Raw genomic sequence first — 19,832 nt, forward strand, 5'->3', positions numbered from 1 at the left:
ACTGGAAGATGAAGTCTAGGAATCTTTCGGCAAGCGATTTAGGTACATTATAAGTGCTCTAGTCAATGGATGGGTAATTAGTCACCCAAAACCAGAGTGGTTGTATCCTGATTGACTCAAGTAGATCAAAGTAGGCCAAGTTAATGTACTGATTCATGGAGGCGGTTCAATAGCTGACAATTACCTGAAGAGGGGTCTTGCCTACACAGTCAATTGCACCTGAAACAATTCAAGGGAATAAAGCTGTTTAACCAATCTAGAGGTGTATATCTAATGAATATTGATACATCACCTCCTGCAGTTCTCACCTTCAGTTTGTCTGAATGTGTGGAAGGAAATTTAACCCAGTATAGCTGGGGTACTCTCCGCAGCCTTAAACCAGGTCTCAGTGACTGCAGAAATATTAGCATCTTCCAAGGTGAGGACTGCTTCCAGTGGGTGCAGATTCTGGTTTAGACTCCTAGCATTTAGCAGCATAACTTTGAGGTTTTGAGGATATTTTTACATCTGGAATTTTGTTCTTGTGAGGTTGGCTAAAAAAGGCACTATGGGGGTGACAAGAGCCTTAGCCACTAACTGAAATCCCAAGGTTGACAGATGAAGACCATCTCTAGCAAAGCACTGAAGTCTGGCGATCAGGTCATCCCAGGCTGACATCATACCAGATTCCCTTTAACCAGAAACTAAGCCAGTTGAAGTCACTTTGTATTGTGGTATCATCCTAGGCGAAGGTAAAATGCTGCTTAAGGCTAGGGATAATACCTGCCCGAGATGCATAAGAGTGCTCAGTCAAGTTGGGCAGTGCAGTGGTGCAACAGTTAGTGTCACCTCACAGCAAGAGGCTCTCCAGTTAGATTCTCGACTGGCCTGCCTTCTGTTGAGAGTCTGCATGTCCTCCCTGCATTTGCATAGATTTCCTTTGGGTACTCTTGTTTCCTCCCACATTCCACAAACATGCATCTGGAGCATTTCATCCTGGGCCTCTGCTGAAAATAGGTTGTTCCGTCCTAGTCTGACTTTCTAATCAAAAGTTAAATAAAAGGTCTCTTCATATAGTCCAGTGAGGCAAGTCTCAAGTCGTTCACACCAACAGACTATGATGGAGTCATGGCAGTGCCCGTTGAGACAGGAGTGCATGTGATGTGGCATATCCTGGCACCTGACAGTGACTTTTTCCCTATCCAACCTGGTGAGAGACATCTTCTCAAGTGAGCCGCCTCCTACCAAGATGTTTTTGTTATGCCTTGGGGGCTTGACTGATGAGACACTGGTGTGTGATGTATTGTCATGTTCTGCAGAAGATGCATTATGTGAACCGTGTTTGGGAGATCTCGGATGTTTAGGTAAGCATTGGGTCAAGGACCTCCACATATGTAGGTCTGTGTGCTGCTGGTTTTGTAGATGCAGAAGGTGGTGTGCATGCTGATAACCTGCTTAGAGACTGGCAAGTAAGCAGGATTTCTAGGTTTTTGATGTAGATGCATCTCAATGAGTGTGTTGGATTAGAAGTGGGTTATCAGTGTACACGAGGCAATTGCTACATTGCCTTAGGATGCCCATGTCAACCAGGATGGCTAGAAAGTGGGAAATTGCCCATAATGCTAGGCAAGTTGGTCAGAAAACAAAGGACAGGGCCAGGTAGGCCAGAAGTGGACAAAACAAAATGAAGGGCTAGTGGGTAGGATCTGTGTTGGTACCAAGAGAGCTTCACTGACTATCACCTGTCAGTGAGGGACTATCACAAGAACTCACCTGTGTAGCAGCAGAACACGAAGGGAAAATTTGCAGGCAGAAGTGTTTGCATCTATAACCACCAATGGGGCCCACCGCTGCTCGGCAGTGTGTGATGTGCAAGCAAGCACCAACCACGCAAATGCGGAGCTTATGGAGCAAACAAGAGCAAACCAATTTAAACAAATTAACCAATAAAGCTTGAAAGTGAGCCCTGTTCATGCAATCTTCAAATCAGATGAATTGCAACTTCACACTCTTGCTAGAGTGCAGAGGAACCCTCAACAAAAGATGGCCTGATTTTTTCCTCAAGTTATACAAAAGCAAAATTCATCAGGTCCGAATCTAGTCTATGCTAAACAAGGTGCAACAATTTCAGAAATAATTTTAAATAAGCAGGCACAATAAGCCTTCAACCAGTAACTCCCAGTTCAGAAGGGAAGAGGCTACCCTCTCCTCCCAAGAGAGGGTAGACCACAAACCTTAAATGTAAAGCTGGCCTGAAGCCCATGTGCTTAAACTAAAAGGCTTAGAAACAGTTGCAATTTAATCAGGCTAACAAGCAGTAATAAATGCAACAGAATGATTGCAATTGAACATTTAACAAGCAGCAAAAAATAAAGCAGGAAGTACAGTAAAAGCAGCGGAATACTTTTTTTTTTTAAGTGGGAAGGGAGAAAATAGAAAACAATTCAAAGTTGAGAATCTAAGAGGGTGGGCTTTCCCAAATGATCACTCTGTACTCAGTAGAATGAGCTGATGAGATGGGACTGGGAGGAGTGCCCAAAAATCAGATTTATAGTAGGGGCGGGCAACTCAAGCGCCACAACAGAACAGAAAACTTAAAACAAATCCAAGACAGAAGTAACCAAACCTAGAATAAAAAACTTCAATTCAAAATAAAAGACAAATCAGCATTATGGCAGAGTACAGCAAGCAGGCCAAATAATTTTTCAAGAATGCCAGCTATGTGCTGCTGCTATATGGGTTTCACTGCATACCTTTGCAAGGCGCTGTAGACTGGATTTCTGGATCTCAGTCAAGGTCCTAATCAGAGGCCACCATACTGTGGTGTTCTATCACAATGTCACCCAGAATGCAATGCACAGCCCTAAACAGATACCAAGCAGGTTGCTAGGAAAAAAATCCGAGAAGGAACCTGCAAGCAATCTTAACTATAGACCAATAATTGGCCTTCCAACATGTATTGTAATCTATGTTTATAGCCACACAAAAAAATTAATCATGGCAATAGAACAAAGGTAAGGAAGTCATATAGAACTAAGGAGAATCTGTTAAAGCCATAATAGATTCTTCCTCTATGGTTCACACTTTACTGACCAATTACACTCTAGGAACCGGGAAAATGGCAAATCACAAGCAGCTGAGCCTTGACAAAGGGCAAATTCCAGGGCTGGTGTCTTAGCCTTTTCTATTAAACAGCTTAATGGGTTATGGTTACATCCCACCACCCAGAAATCTTTTTAAAGGCATCTCATTCACTTTTATTGGAGGATTTAAAATTGACAGTTCAGGTGAGAATCTGAAAGCACAAACGCAAGTGGTTAAACTTTTCAGATAAGAATGAGTCTTCACAACTGTGAAGCAACATCTATAAAAGGATAGAAATCCAAACAAAAAACAAACTAGAAAAAAAACAAACAAATGAACATGCCCTCACTGCACCACATCTATTAAAACAATCCAAATGGTATCGATAACCACCTTCAATGGAACAAGCAAAACATGAAAGTTTTAAAAAGTAAAGCCTTCACTTTTAATTTCCACTTTTCGTCCTGCTCCCAGCAGGACTTCTTCAGACAAACAACAAGAATCAACAAACTTCCTTTTTAAAAATAAAATCACATTTCAATTACAGTCACTAGTGAAGAAAAACAGGCCCTTCTGGTCAGGGAGGCACATGTTAGAGTCATGCAACCAGACAAGGGGGGTGGATTAGTCATTATGGACGTTGACTATATGGAAAGAGGGGGGTGGATTAGTCATTATGGACATTGACTACTATATGGAAAGAATGAAAAAAATAGTCATGTCCATAACTTGAGGAAGTATCAAGAAATCAATTAAATATAGCATATAGTAGAATTCGGTCCCACCTTGAAGAACTGTTTATTGAAGCCAGAATAGACTTGAATACATACAATTTTTTTAATATGCTTTCACCTAGGCTCCCAATATTATTTGGGATACCTAAGATACATAAATCCATTGAAGACCCTCCCATGAGACCATTGGTAGATGCTAGGAATAGTATAACATACCCCTTAGCGAAATTCATAGACTTCTACCTTAAAAAATATGTACAACAGCAGACCCAAATATGTAAGGATTCTTGGTCATTTCTAGCAAATATGCAAAAAATAGGCTTTAGAAATGACCTTAATTTCCTTACAATCTATGTCAAGGATTTATACACTTCCATTCCACAGGATGAAGGAATAGAATGGATTATGTTACTGTTGGGCGAATTGGGGACCCCACCCTCCCAAATTACTCTACGATGTGAACTTTTGGACAGTGTTAACCACTATCTTACACTGAACAACAAGTTGTATATACAAAAAACAGGGGTGGCGATGGGGTCCCCCTGTGGAGCCAGTGTTGCTAACTTAGTGATGGCATATTGGGAGAGGGAGTATATTTTAAGGAAGCCTGACATCCAAGGGAAAATAGTCTTTTACACACGCTTCTTGGATGACATTTATGTTAGTGGATGGTGAACAGGAGGCATCCAAGTTAGTAACTTATTTGAATACTAATTTCTTAAAATTCACGTGTTTGAAAAGGAAAGAATAGCATACTTAGATGTAGACCTTAGCAAAGACCATACAAACGTTATATTGCAAAGATCTATAGAAAAAAAGAGACCTACTCCAATGCCTTACTTCACTTTACTAGCAACCATCCACTCTTCCAGAAACTGTCAGTGGTCAAGGGCCAACTGGTCAGGGCAGCCCATATGGTGACCACTGACGTGGACTTAAACATTGAGTGTAGTAGGTTGGAAGATACGTTTAAGAGAGGTTATCCATCCACCTTAGTATTAGATCTTATAAGTGAAGTGAAAGAGAATAAGAGGGATTTACCAACCTATTTTGGGAGGCTCAGTAGGAGCAGATCTAGAATATATAGGAAGGCTTCCTACTCGAATACCTTTCTGCACTTTACAAGTGCTCATCCCATTCATCAAAAGAAATCGGTGGTCAAAAGTCAGGCTGTGAGAGCAGCCAGAATGGTTAGCAATTTAGAAGAATTTGTGGGCGAGTGTAATAATTTAAGAAGTATGTTTCTGAATAGAGCATACCCAAGTAACTTCATAGACAACATTATGGATGAAGTAATTGGTAAAAGAAATAATGGGTTTTACAAACCTATCTTGTGGAGAGCTGGAACTTCTCCATTTTCTACAGTTAGCCCAGATCAGTTGAATAGCCCTAGCATTAATTTGAGTGTGACGGCATTACCTTTTGAATACAGTCTGACGCTCGCATATTGTTCCGATTTTTCATTAATGAGAAATATTTTTTATAAAAATTGGAACATTTTGAAGGAAAATAAGGAATTAAAATTAGGTGACAAACCCAAAATTACAATAAGGCACGATAAAAACTTTAAACAAATATTGGATGCTATCAATAATAATAACATAACTTCCAGCTCTAAAAATATGTCGATATGTGGCAAGTGTCCGTATTGTAAATATATTCATGTTGGGCAAATTGTCAAAATAAATGGATTTACCTTAAGTAAATTCAAAAACAACTGTAATTCAAAGATGGTTATATATGTGGCAATGTCAGACATGCCACTGTTTTTATGTGGGCAAAACTATTAGAAGACTTCGAGATAGAATATATGAGCATGTGTACAACATTAAAAAATGTAATGATGAGAATGCTCTTGCAAGGCATATTTGTGAATTTCCAGATCATAATTTTAAATTTTGGATATTGGATCAACTTATACCAACTATTAGAGGGGGACCAATTGAATTACAATTGGAACGTTTAGAACTTATTTGGCAAATTAGATTATTTTCATATTGCCTACCCGGATTAAATGATATCTGTTCCATTATGCCTATCTTAAAACTCCGCAGCCTTACAAGGTAATTCCTTTTTTTCCCCTCTTCCCCCCCCCCCCTCCTCTCTACCTCTTTGGCATTATATACATATGATATACTAATTTCTATATACATTTGTTATATAAGTATACTATATACTTTTCTAAAATAAGCATGTATATATACTTGTGGTATACTTTATCTAATTCTACCAGTTATAAGCTGTGTAAATGTGTATATTTTGATTACTAAATAACATGGTATCTGTTTATTACACAGTTTTAAACAGGTATTATGTCTGTATAAACAGATGATATATTGGTTTTCATATATTTTAATATGGCTCTGGGATATTAGTTATATATGTTTATTATACAGGGAGAAATATATGTTTATTATACAGGAACATTAATCTGAATAGTAGAACTTATCAATATATTATTATTAATTTAGTGATTTGCTAAAAGCTATTTTTTTATGTTTATTCCAATAATTTATTATTTGGAATTTATTAATTGATGCTTGTTTTAAAAGGTTTCTAAAAGTTTATGAATTGATGCTGGTTTTTAAACTGTTTAAATTATTTGTTCTATTTTATTTTAAAAGTGTTTAAAACCTTAATATAATAACTAACGGAACATCAGCTGATTAACAGGAAGTTACTTAAAGGATGTAGCTAACTAATTAATTTACCCTCTGATGAAGTTCGTACACAGTGCGTATGAAAAGCTATCTTAGTGCTTAAGGAATAAAGCGTGTTTTTTTACAGACTACAGTTGCCGTTTGTGTTCGTGTACCAGCTTTTTGTGTTTTCAACGTTTACACAATGTCAAAAAGCCAGGATTTGCAAGAAGGAATGAGATCCATTTGGAAGCAGCACAGGCCTTCCCAATGGTAGGAGTGACGGGACTAAATTTACATTTAAATATGCTACCAATACATGTAACCCCACATTAACAGGAGGCAGCAATTCCAAGTACAATGCAGGTGCTGAGGAGCATTGCTATAAAACAGACTGAAGCAATACCAATTTTTGTGAACTTTAATTTATGCCAAGAATTAAGGAATGTCCAGTTAAGATACTGGAAGAAAAAATAAGCATTTGAAGAGATTAAACTGAGGGGCCATGTCTTCGGAAAAAAACTTGGATCAATGTAAAATGACACCCAAATCAAAACATTTACATTCCCAGTTTATACAGGAGCAACTAGATTGGTGCTATGGGTTACATCTAGCAAAATGCCAGTATCAAAAAACTTTACACCTACAGTTTCTATTTTATTATATCTAGTTCCATAGCCTTCAGATCCATAGATTAAACCTATATCCAGTTTCAGAGGCTACACCTATTTCAATAGACTATCAAGCGATGCTCCTTTTTAAGACCCAGAGCTGCAAGTCTAATGGGAAGGGAACAATCTGGGCTGCATCATTTATTGTACACCCAAGGAAGAATATTCTGATGTTCCAGCAGATGTGAAAGTATAAACTTTTGTGGTATTCTCATGCTGAACATAAGGTCTTGCTCCAGGCTTATAATTATAACCAGTACCTGTCAAGATAGTTTTGCCCTGAAATGAAAGTCAGGGTCAACAATCAGTTGAAATTGAGACAACTACATTTGGAAGAGATCCATTCCATATACATGTAGTTATGGAAATATGGTTTAAACAAAGCATACCCTCTACCAGGTTTTGCAGTTTCATTATTTCAGGTTCTATAGCAGCTGCCAGAGTCATCATATTTGTCAATGATCACTAGGGGCTTAATCTGATCACAAATGAAATAACTCGGTAGCATTAATCAAGTTGGCAAGGCTTTTTTATATTTTTTTTAAATGGGGCCACTCCCTCTGCGCCCCCCCCCCCCACATATGGTAACACAACAGTGCATCACCACTTACAGACTGAAAGTGGTTTCAGAAGTCAAACCGCTTCTTGCTCAAATACCATATTCCCATAATGACGAGGTTGGGGGAGATGGTGACATGTCAAAGAAGCAAAAGTAGACCGGACAAGAGACAGATGTAGATAATCAACACGAAAGAAAAGGCAGGTCAGATAATTTGGTCATACATAGGAAAGCGGGGAGACTAGGCAGCTAATCTAGTAAGTGTTCTCAGAGATGGGAAATAGAAGCAAGGTTAAAGACCAAATATAGTGGGATTGAGGGAACAGTCTAAAGCCCAATAAAAGGTCCAAAAGACCAAGGGAGGGCTGACGGAGAAATAGTTCTAAGCCAGTGAGAAGATAGGGTGGATATTGGTTCCTACAGGCATTACAAAAGCGTTGAGAAAGAAAGGAGCTTTGATGTTAGAAGGGGTCAGAGATCGACATTAGGCAAAGGCCACATTTGACCAGTGTAATAAGCAGCAGGAAACAGCCATGAAGTAACCTATGTAGGCAAAGTGCGTGGGAAAAGGCGCCAAGCTTAGCAAGCTGGGAATCATGGTGCGACAGATACTGAAGAATGAATGGAAAGATGCTGACCTTTATTAAAACTCATATTAGAAAAGTCAAGAAATGGACCAGAAGGGGGAAGAAATCAGGAAACAGACAAAACAGCAGCAAGCAAATTGTAGGATGGGGGGATTAATGGTCAGTGGAAGTTAAGAATCTGAACTGGAGGCAGTCATAGTAACAGGAGAGAAGGTGGAGTTGAGACCTATATAAAATTAAAGGCTACACCCCACATGGTGAGGGCTAGAGTGAATGCATTTGTACTACAGCAAGTGAGATACAACACGAAGAAAAGTGCGAACACAAATGGAGAGAAGGTGAAGTAGACTAGCTTTTTAGTCAAGGAATGGAGAACTGGAGAATGATGCACCATAGCTGACAAAACACTAAATGCATCCGGAAGTATGGAAATGCACATAAGGTGAGGTTGGGTGCCATGAAACAGGATACCAGAAGAGACTGTGGTGGAAAAGCATAAGCAGTAACCTGGAAATTCCAGACCATCTAAAGAAAATAGAGAAAGCACAGTTATAGGCGCTGCATTGTACAAATTCAAGGGGGGTGGACTCGCTGTTTGAAGCAAGTGACCATTCTACACAGACAAAAGATGAGGTTTGAGATTAGCAAGATGTTAGAAGAGATTACAGTAAAATTGTAGAGGATTAGGAATGCAACTAAAGGTGTATAACTGGGAATACATCAACAGGGTATCAGAAAGGGAATGTAACAGGAATTTAAGAGCCAGTGACACTCAATGAGAACACTTAATGCAAACAATGAAACTTATGGGATACAAGCATAACAGAAAATGGTGCAGAAAAAAAGTGTGTCTCACAAAAATCAGTAAAGGTTAAGCATGGAAAACAGTCAAGGGGCAGAAAGTGAGCTAGAACAGATAAAGAAAAATATTTTACCAAAGGAGGGTACGATGCCAATAAAGGATATCAGTAAGGATGTGCAGCTACAGACAGTATAAACATTAGAAGAGAGGCACTGATGGAGAAGAGGAGTCAATCCCCTCAAAGCTGAATGAACAGCATCTTCAAACAGCAGCCATTATGGCTTTGCAGCCAGAACTGCAGGATAAGCACTGAAGTTTTAGAGCTAGGAAACTTGGGGTAAGTAAAATCTGGTTAATGTCAGACTTCAATAAAGCTAGATTTAATTCCAGATTACTAAGCAAATATAACAAGACAATAGTTTAATGGGTGCCTATTGGGTGGGGCAAGAAAAGAGCAGCAAGGTGGTTCCGTCAGGGAAAGCTTGGGAAACTGATGGGGATGGAAAGAACTAAAGCTTGAATGATGAAGCCAAACGTAGTTAAAGGGTATGATTCAGGTCATTTCACATGACCTCAAGAGGTCAGAGAAGCAACAGAACTAAGCCCGAATGAAACAAACCAGTAAAAATCAAGAAAGGTGGCCAAGTCAAGGTGTCTGAAATAGGGCATAGAACAAATATATTCACAAGAGGGTATGCAGATGGAATAAAGGGGGAAGCAGACAGCTGTAAGGTTCTACCTTTCTACAAAACACATGCAGACAACTTCTAATCAACCCAAAGTTATTTACGCAAGGGGAGTCAAATCCATTCTTCTAACAGCAAGGGGAAGGAATTTTTCCTGCACGTTAAACTGTCAAAAGCAAACGAGTCCAGAAGAAACTGGTTTCTATGCATTAGGCACATACCAAGTTAAAATCTGAAAACTTGATGCATTTCTGTCCTTAATGTAAACAACTATGTCTCACTGAAGATATTTATCTGAAACTCTGATCAGAGGGCAGTTAAGAGCATTTGACTATAGAGCACATCTAACTTATACATGTAGTTGTCTTGACAATCCAACTACAATTGGAAACATCTGGCACTATGAATTTCTTTAAAGTTCAAAGATGCTGCCCCCAGCCATATTAAAATATTAGTGCCCATCAGAAAACAGACATGTCATTTAGCAATTAACCTCACAGACAAGATAATCTGCAATATCTGAAGAGCAAATCCACAACTAAACAGGAATCTAGATAACTCTACAACCCCCTTCTGCATCTTCAAGACAGTGTTTCCAGGTTTGTATATCCTTAGTCTTTTTGGAAAGACTGCGTTACATATGCTACAGGGGAACATCCTGTCCTCTAAGCTACCATTTCCCACCTCCAGGTGGGCAGGACTACACCAAAACCCTGGTATGAACTTTCAAGCAAAGGGTTCAGAGCTATATATACGTAGATGTAAATTTCTTGGACTGAGCCATGTCACCACTTTCCCTACAATATGGGAAGGGAAGAGCTGACCATCTTAGCCACATTTCATAAGGAAACCATTCTGGCATCAGTACACATTCTGTATCACTGGTCACATTTGTGTCACAGCATCAAATGTCTCAGAAATGAAGCCCAAAGTTATCAGAACTAAAGGGGAGTGCTAGTTCCTTGCACACATCACCCTTCCTGGCTTTAAATGCACTGCTTCGACAGATTTAGAATAACAGGGTAGTCCACCTTCATTAAAAACTTTCCTGCCTTCAGAGTACCATTCTCAGTAAAGGAATGGACTGCAGACCACATCAAAACAGTCTCCTTCAAAATTAAATGGAAAATGTATGCAATAGTAATAGAAGAAACAGTTGAAACTCTCACTATAAAATAGTGTTATTGATAAAAGAAATCACCCTCCATTGATTAGCACATACTTGTGGGAGCAGTGTAGAACAGATTTAGAGGTACACATTTAAACATACTGGAGTACTGGAACCATTGCTCTTTAGATAGTGCGAATTAATGTACTCTATTGCTCCCAAGCATTGGTTCTCCAGGATCTCACCATAGGTCAGTTCCACAAAATGTCCTGTAGCCCAAGATGTCTGAAAAAATATCCAGACAAACATAACATGTAAAATTATGTTATGGATATGCATTCTAGAAAGTGTTGCAGGATTACTGAACAGTACAATTTATCATGAGCACAGGAAAGATCATGAACAGTACAAAAAAAAGTTTCTGGTGCCATTCTAAAGAGATCCAGTATGTCTGCTTGGGATGACACGACTGACTGACCTCGATGCTTTGCCTGAGATGGCCTACATGCGTCAACCCTGGATTTCCACATACTGGCTAAGGCTCTTGCCACCTGAATAGTGCTATTTTAGGTGATATTACAAAGACCAAATTACCACCATAACCGCTATAAATAAATGGGTCATGCTCCTCAGTGCTAAAGTCTAAATCTCTATAATGCAATTGCTCAAAGCACTACTCAAAATGGAGAACAGACATTTGTGCTGCAATGGAGACCTGGTTTAAAACAGCAGAAAGCAGCCCTACGCTACCTGGCTATAACTCATTCCACACCTTTTATCTCCAGAACATTGACCGAAGCTCCCAAGACAGTGATGTGTCCATAGTCTTGAAGGATATGCACACCTCCAGACTAGTAGCCCAGCATAATGCATCCGAGATGCTTCAGGTACAAGAAACATTAGAGTAACATGGCGATTCAGGTCATAGCCTGGTATAGGTCCCATGTCCCAAGATTCTCACTATGTTCCCAAGCACCCTGGAAACTATTAAGGTTCAACCCAACACTCATACTAGGTGACTTCAACTACCCCTCCATTAACTGGGAAAACTATTCATGCACCAATACAGTGGCCCAATGCTTCATGGAAATCAATTCCAATGCCCCGGACCAATTCGTTCTTACTCCACCTGGAGGAAGCAACATCCTTGACCTGATTACAGACATGGGCAACCATTGCTCTACACAAAGTCAATTCCTCCTTGGTTAGATCTGACCACAAACTAATCACTATAGAAATCCACATCTCACCAACACCCCCCACAAAGGTAACCACCATGAAAAACACTTCCAAAGCTGATGTTGGGTTCCTAAACAGAGGTGGCTAACTTCACAGCACCTATGTCAATGGAAAATAGATGCATGACTGCCAAATCATACACCAATGCACTGTACGAACATGCATGTAAATGCATGAACTAGCCATACCCAACAGAACCAAGATTCTGTCCTCCAAAAAAAGGAAGCCAATCTGGTGGGTCCCCTGCCATTAACTACAACAGAAGGAAGAAACTGTTGCAGAAAAAAGTCCAAAGATTGGAAAAACTCCCTTAGCCTCAACAAACAGTTGAGATACCTCATCAAAACCTCTAAAGCTAGCTATGAAGGCTGAATTGCGGCAGACACTAAACCACAAAGCCTTTTATAGTTGTATCAAGAATCTCCACGGCAATACCCAGATTTGCTCTGAGTTACTGCACAATGGTATCTCCTATACCGAGTCAGATAGCACACAACATTCAGTGCCAACTTTACCCCCACAAAGGACCAATCAATACCAGAGGAATGCCAGGTGCCCAAGTATTACTGCAGTACAGCTTAAATCTGCATTGTCCAAGGACAAGAACACAGCTTCCATGGGACCAGACAATATCCCTGGATGTGTCCTACATGAACTACAAAGTGAACTGGCACATCTTTATGCCCTGTTCAATCACAGCCCCACCTCAGGTTCTGTCCCTACCAAATGGCACACTAGATACCGTGCAGTTTGGTTTTGCAAAAGGTAGATCATGCCTGCTCAACCTGGTTGACTGAGTTAGTCACCAGAGCTGTGGACGAGGACAAGGCACTTTATTCAGCCTACCTCAATCTGGCCAAGGCCTTTGATACCATTCCCCACTCAGAATTGATAAACTAACCATCAATCCCTATATCACTAGGTGGGTTACAAATTAGCTCAGGCAGAACCTACAGTGTGGAAGTAGCAGACTCCAAGTCAGAAGGCCAACCAGTCATGAGTTGAGTCCCACAGGGATTGGTCCTGGGTCCTCTCCTGTTTGGCATCTACTTCTCAGAAGTCCAGAGCAACACAAAGGGACTCTGGCTGACCAAGTTCAGACAACTGCAAGCTGGGAGCCATTATTAACACAAGTGATGTAGACATCCTACAGAAAGGCCTCACTGAAACCAATGACTGGTGTTGAAACCATGGCCTTAAGTGTAATACCAAAAAATCAACCAAACGAAACACCACAAACTCACGATGGTGTTTCGTTTGGTTGATTTTGCTTTTCTCCTTGCCGTGGATTTTTTGGTTTTTAATACCAAAAAATGCATAGTCATCCCCTTTGGGAAAAACTCCGTTCCCACTAATCACATCAATGGAAACCCACTGAACACTGAAGGCATTAAGAGATCTGGGGACACAGGTTGACAGCAACCTCTCATTCGACCACCTAATTGCCACTGTGGTCAGAAAATCCTATGTGGCACATCTCATTACCAAGGATTTTGCATCCAGGAAGATGGTCATCGCTCTACTCTTCCCTCATTAGGCCAGAGTATAGTGCCCCATTTGACATGTACCTCACCAATACACATGCAACATCTAGAAAGGCCACAAAAGTAACTTATGAAGAGGATCCTAGGCATTAAACATGTCCTACATAGAAACTCCAACTATTCTCCATCTCATATCTAGCAGGCAATCTCTGCTCTATTTACAAAGCTATGTCTGACCCAGCTCCGCTAGTAATGCTACATCTAAAGAAATCCCAATCCCTCCACACCATACGCTCCAGACCTAAACCTCATTACCACAAACAGAACATGCTGGAGGGACAGGTTCATAACCCAGAGACTGCCCATGCTCTGGAATAGACTTCCCATACATGTCAAGCAGTGCACCTCACTGGCCCTCAAGAGAAATTTGATGAGTGGATGGGAAATAGAAACACCCCGGGGGGGTCACTCCAGTGGCTCTCCAGTGGCTCTACTTGATAGCACTGGGAACCAACATTGGGCGGCATGATGCCACTGCACTTCTATGAGCTAGGCTTGTAAAGGCTCCAGGGCCATTAGCCTAGTACACACCTATGAAATATTTTTAAACAAAGTTGGGACAACAGTTGCAATAGTTAAAATCAGTCTTTGCATACTTAGCCTTTTACTTCAACAAGTTGGCAGTGGATATGTTTGATGCAAACAGCAAAGGCAAACTGGTATTGTGAAGGCATCAGAACTGTCAATACCTTCAGAATTGGCTCCTTGGCATCCAGGCTTTCGAGTACATACCCAATGCAATCAGCTAAGAGTATGAGAATTTGGAAGAGCGATAGTTATACAACTAGATAGGTTCAGAAAAACTGCCATTGAACACATGTAGCTGTCAAGGACTACTTCCTAGTTCCTACACAACTGACTGGTTCCACTGACCCCACAGTGAAGCTTGCAGAAAAGTTAGCCTTCCTACAAAAAGCCTACTATATCAAGAATTTGAAATGCTAGGTAGGCACAGAAAAATGCTGTTCTACAAAAATCCATAATTTAGCAACCTGTGGAAATCTCCTACACAGAGTTTAGCCAAATAAAATTTCCTCCCTGAAATACTAGGAAAGTGGGCAAGTAGAGTGAGCAAATATCAGATTTGATAATGTTCATAAAGAACATGCAAAGTTCTGCCTCTGCCTGTGATGGAGTCTAAGTGAATTCTGGATTAAAAAAGCCAAGGCAACTCTTTCTAGGTATTCTTGTATACTGTGTATGCAAGAGGAGGATGTAAATTGTCATCCTTGTACTGGTCAATGTGGTCCTTCCATTGCAACTTATTTATAGGTCCATGCGTTAGGTAAATACCACTGCTTCAAAAACACTTATGGCATACCTGTGTTGTTTCAAAGCCTCCATATGGTCCCTGTTGCTTCACAATCCACCGTGCGATTGCAGAGACATAGCTGACATCAGGAGCCAATGTAGCTTGTTCCGACAGATAAGCCAGTATAACATATCCTGCCAATTCCACCTGAGCAGTGGGTGCTGAATACCAATAAGTCTGGATGGGTGGCGGACTGCTTGAGGTTTCCCAGTGGATCAAGCCATCTGCAAAATATAGAATTGCCATTAGTTGGTTCACCCTACTGACAAAAACAAATATCCTTCACATGTAGGATTTTAGTTGACCGGGAACATCCAATTTTCAGTGCCTGTAGAGAAAAGCGCCACTACTGATTCGGTTATATCAGGTGATCAAAAACCAGGATATAAATGCATCATGTAGAAATAGACATTCTGATTGAAGTAAATATCACATTTTATTCATAATAGGTGACTAAGCAGAGAAATTTAGGAGATTAAACAAAGCAAAGTAATTTTTCCATCTATAAACATCTGTATTGTCAAAAGTACATGTACAGTTAGTGAACTAAATTTCAGAACCCTTTTGGTTCAGTCATCTGAAAATAAATCACATTTCCATGGCAAGTCAAAAAGCAAGTGGGAGACAGTTTGCCAAAACCAAATGGAAACTTCAGTTAATTTAGACACAATTAGTTTACCAAGATGAGCTTTGGGGCAATGACAGATTTTGCTATTTTAATGGCAGATATGCTTTTATCTGATTATCCATAAATGTAAGATGCTGAAATCCAAGTCACCCTAAAATGTTGCAGTACAATAGGTTCTGGAAGGATGACCAGCAGAAAATTAGTCTGCTATAAAAACTAGACATATTAAGGATATGGGCAGAATAAAGTAATTAGTACAAGATAGATTAGGCAAGTCTGACATGCAGACCAATTTGGTTTGGTTTACTTAAATGTTTGCTAAATTCTAGTGAAATTTTAAACTTAAGGGTTTAGTGAAGGACTTCATGTATCCTTCTGAGGAGTAGCCTTAAGTACCTGATGGATTTGCACTATTAGGACCAATCATCAAGGACTTTTTGCTTGTACTAGAGTGCTGAAGTCATTTGTTTAGTTGCTAGTGTGCCATTTGGCACTCCAGGACAAGATAAGTGTTACTTTATCACCTTCTGTCTTCCTATTGAAACGCTCCAAATGCAGAGTACAGATGTTTAAAAAAGACCAAAAATACAGAAGAGTGAAACTTTTTTGCCCCTGCACCCTCCTGGTTTGAGGAGCAAGCACAGCTTACCCCCAAACTTGTATATACAAACTCATATTTCCATACTTAAAGGGAATATCCTGAGAAATGACCATCTCAGACTTCGCCCAGTCTGTTTTGAACTCACTTGAACAGGTCAAGCCATTTCATATGGTTCCCAAACCTCCCACAAGCTACAAGACCCATAGAGAGTTTGACATTAAAATTTTTGTATAAGCCAGATAGATGCAAACTTTCTGCTAGATTCTACATTACATCGTAATTCTGTCAACTAAGGCCCAAGTACATGCCAACTTAAAATAAAGCTATAGTAATTGGAGAGCTGAGTTTTAGGCATTCAGGATTTTAGACAAGAGCAATCAAACCACATTTATGATTTAGGAAAGTTTTTTATATATAGATGGAATGTCCATTTTCAGCAGAGGCCCAGGGAGAAAAGCTCCACATAGAACAAATAAGATGTCTTAAAGACACAAGAGAAGGAAGATTACAAAATACAGCTGTACACGAGTATACATTTTTCATAGTTTATTTGTACACATTTGTGGGTATCTAAAGTAAAACTGAGAAAATAAGTAGCATAAAGGGGGTGTGAAATATTGGGTTATAGTTAATACACAAAAATCCAGTTAAACTGGGTTAAGATGCAAGAGTTTGTAGGATTTTTAGTCTGGGGCAGAGCCATTTAGTGGCAAGGTGGGTTTTTAGTGTTTGTTCAAATTTAATGTAGTGCTAGATGTGATGTTACTAGGTAGAGAGTTCCAAATGTTAATATGGGAGTAGGTGGTCTCCAAGATTGTGTGCTGTTGAGATTTGTATGAGAGGCTTGTTTGATCGCAGCATTCTGCCACAGGAATAGGGCTCTAGCAAGTCATGTAATGGAGCTTTTGCAGAATGATAGATTTTGTAAGCCATGTTAAGCTGGGATAAGTGTAGGAGATGGGGAGGTTCTAACCTGTGTAGTTTCCTTAGGGCAGAGCAATGGTGTGATCCCATTGTAGAATTTGCTGCATATCTAGCTTTTTATTGTAGCAGGCTTCTAGTTTTACCTGCTCAGTTTTCCTGAGGTTAATAACTACAGGTGATGCATATAGAAGAGTTTAGGTCAAATGAGTTTGGGCAATAGCTATTGTTGTGCTATTTGTGATGTACTGCCTGTTCCTATATACTGTACCTAGTTGTGTACTTTCTGAATTGATTGCGAGATATGGATATCAAATCATTGTCAATTTTAATACCTAGTAGTTTGGTATGTGGGGAGGAAGTGATAGTGTTATTTCTGGATACTATCTGAAAATATTGTTTATAGCTTTTAGGATGGAATAGCACGGGCTTGGTCTTGTTGGGGTTTAGGAATTTGTTACCCAGGACTATTTTGAAAAGGATGATTGAGTACTGAATAATTAGGAATACTCATTGCTGACAAGTTTCAAAAGTCTGAGGCAGGATTTAATCTGTATGTATTCAAGTCCCTGAAGACCAAGCACAAATGTGAAGGGAGAAGACTGCAGGGAGAGTTACTAGCAGCAAGAGAGTGAAAGCCAAGGAAATGAAGGGACTATCAAAGGAAATGAAGGGACTAGTAATCTGTTCGGCAGTACGTTGGGGAATGACAGAACAGGGGTAAAGGACAGTAGCTCCAAACAATTAATCGCATGCGGATTTTTTCAGAGAACTATTGATATTTATCATAGGTAGCACTGCTTACTTCTGACCTAAATGTTTGCTGAGCAAAGAGTCTGTGCATGTCAACATAGCTTTGATTTTTACTTAAGGTCAAGCCAATAGACCATCTTAGTACAACACCAGGTAGTAGTGGGCAACCCATCTATCCAGCCTTAGACATTAAGAGGTACTGAAGAGTAAGACTTGAGTTCTGGTGGTCAGGATGATTTTGAAGGTGAAAGTTGACTTGTATCCAAAAGTAGCCTCCTTTTAGGTCATTTAACATTTAAAAAGGATGACTGTTACTGAATGGACACGATAGAGCTTTGGCACAGGGACCAAGCAGTTTTGTGGTGCACAAGTACAAGCAGTTGCAATGCCCTGACCAGGTGACCAGAATATATGCAGCAAAGCATTTGTATTTTAAAAGCTACAGATGTAGGTGAACTAGCCACTCTGCAAGTGTCCCAGGAGTTTTGTTTTGACAATGCACCAACTACTTGGGTTTCAGCTATGGCTATGCTACACTAATCCAACAGTTTAAATATTGTTTCTACCTCTCCTACTACATGCCAATTTCAGTAATTTGCAATGTGATCAGCTGCAGGAAGCAGTCTAGAAATGCATTACATTTACAAGAACTGGAGCCAAATTTTCGATTACATGAATCTAGTTGCTCAACAGGACTTGTGCCTGACCACTAATACACAAATCACACCTGTAGACATGTGATGCACTTACTGTATACAACAGTAAAAGTGGCTAGAGTAGCCTAGCATGACCAACCAAAATTAAATGTCAGTACTATACTTAAACCTTCCAGCAGCAAAAAAATACCACATTTCATTAGACAATCGAAGTAGAAAAATCAAACCAGTTCTAAAATTGCAAGTGTTCTGAAGAAACCTATTGGCTTTCCCTGTTCGTGTACCACCTTTAGCAAGTTTAAACCTGACAGACTTCATTTGCAAAATGCACAGCTTCTCTAAGATGACCTCATCTCCTGTTCCTTAAAATCAGGTAACGCTGTGTAAGTTGAGAACCTCTCAACTGATTGTCTCCATAAGACATTTGATTCAAAACTCATTTTAGTGTCATGGAGGTCAAAGCAAGAAATGTAGAGAGTCAGAAGCAATAGATGGAACCATACCACCTATTCACACAAGTCTAGTCAGTCCCAGTAATATGCAGGGTACACTTTCAAAGATTTGAAAACAGTTGCAGCATACAGGTGGAGCAATAAGTCTTTACCACACCTTATAGAATGTAAAACCATGAGTAAATAGGTCACACAGAAAAAAATCTGTTAAACAGAAAAATCTAGCAAAGCTAGACTTTCCACTGTGCGATACCTTAAACCTCTTGTATTAGAGGAGACATGGGATATATGCAAATTAGCCTTTAATGACATCTAACCCGCAATTCTGCATGTTCGTGACTTATTTGCATATATCCATCACCTCCAATACAAGAGGTTTAAGGCATCACACAGTGGAAAGTACACCTCAGAGAATGGGCATGTGTACATTTTTACACAGAGTGGGGAATGAACATTCTCCAATAAGGTGCAAGTACGCAAGTAATGTCCAGTTAAAAACAAGTCTGCTACTTCATGGGAGCATATTAAGCTGCCATGGTACTCAGAAAAAAAAACAAGACACGTTGCACAATCACTAAACACGGCTTTGCTGTATAGCAAGAATCAAATTAAAACTAGGGAAAAGCTTGTGTATGCAAAAAAGGTAGGCAGAACATACTAATGCCTTCGGTCTTCAGGCTGTCCATCAGCATGAATACCCAGAGTACAAAATTCACTGGCATTGACAAGTTAATTCTACAAGGAACAGAGCAGAACTATGCAGTGAAATCAGGGTCAGTAAAGCAGTATTGGAATAGTTGCAGTACTTTGCATTCTGTGCTTTTTCCCCATTTATTTGCTCACAAGACATCTCTATTCACGCAACAAAGTGTCCCAA

At 39.8% G+C, this 19,832-nt stretch overlaps 1 protein-coding gene across 2 annotated transcripts in view; it reads right to left on the bottom strand.

Moving 5' to 3' along the window:
* Positions 1-19,832, bottom strand: part of LOC122793959 (alpha-2-macroglobulin-like protein 1) — a 621,161-nt gene that overhangs the window by 154,129 nt on the left and 447,200 nt on the right. For both annotated transcript variants that reach the window (XM_044062013.1, XM_044062014.1), the window contains one exon: positions 14,954-15,168. In XM_044062013.1, coding sequence (XP_043917948.1) covers positions 14,954-15,168 — 215 coding nt within the window. The remainder of the gene's footprint in view (positions 1-14,953; positions 15,169-19,832) is intronic.

This window comes from Protopterus annectens, chromosome 2.part1 (genome assembly GCF_019279795.1).
Source record: "Protopterus annectens isolate FY-2018-M chromosome 2.part1, PAN1.0, whole genome shotgun sequence".
Classification (NCBI taxonomy): Eukaryota; Metazoa; Chordata; order Ceratodontiformes; family Protopteridae; genus Protopterus; species Protopterus annectens.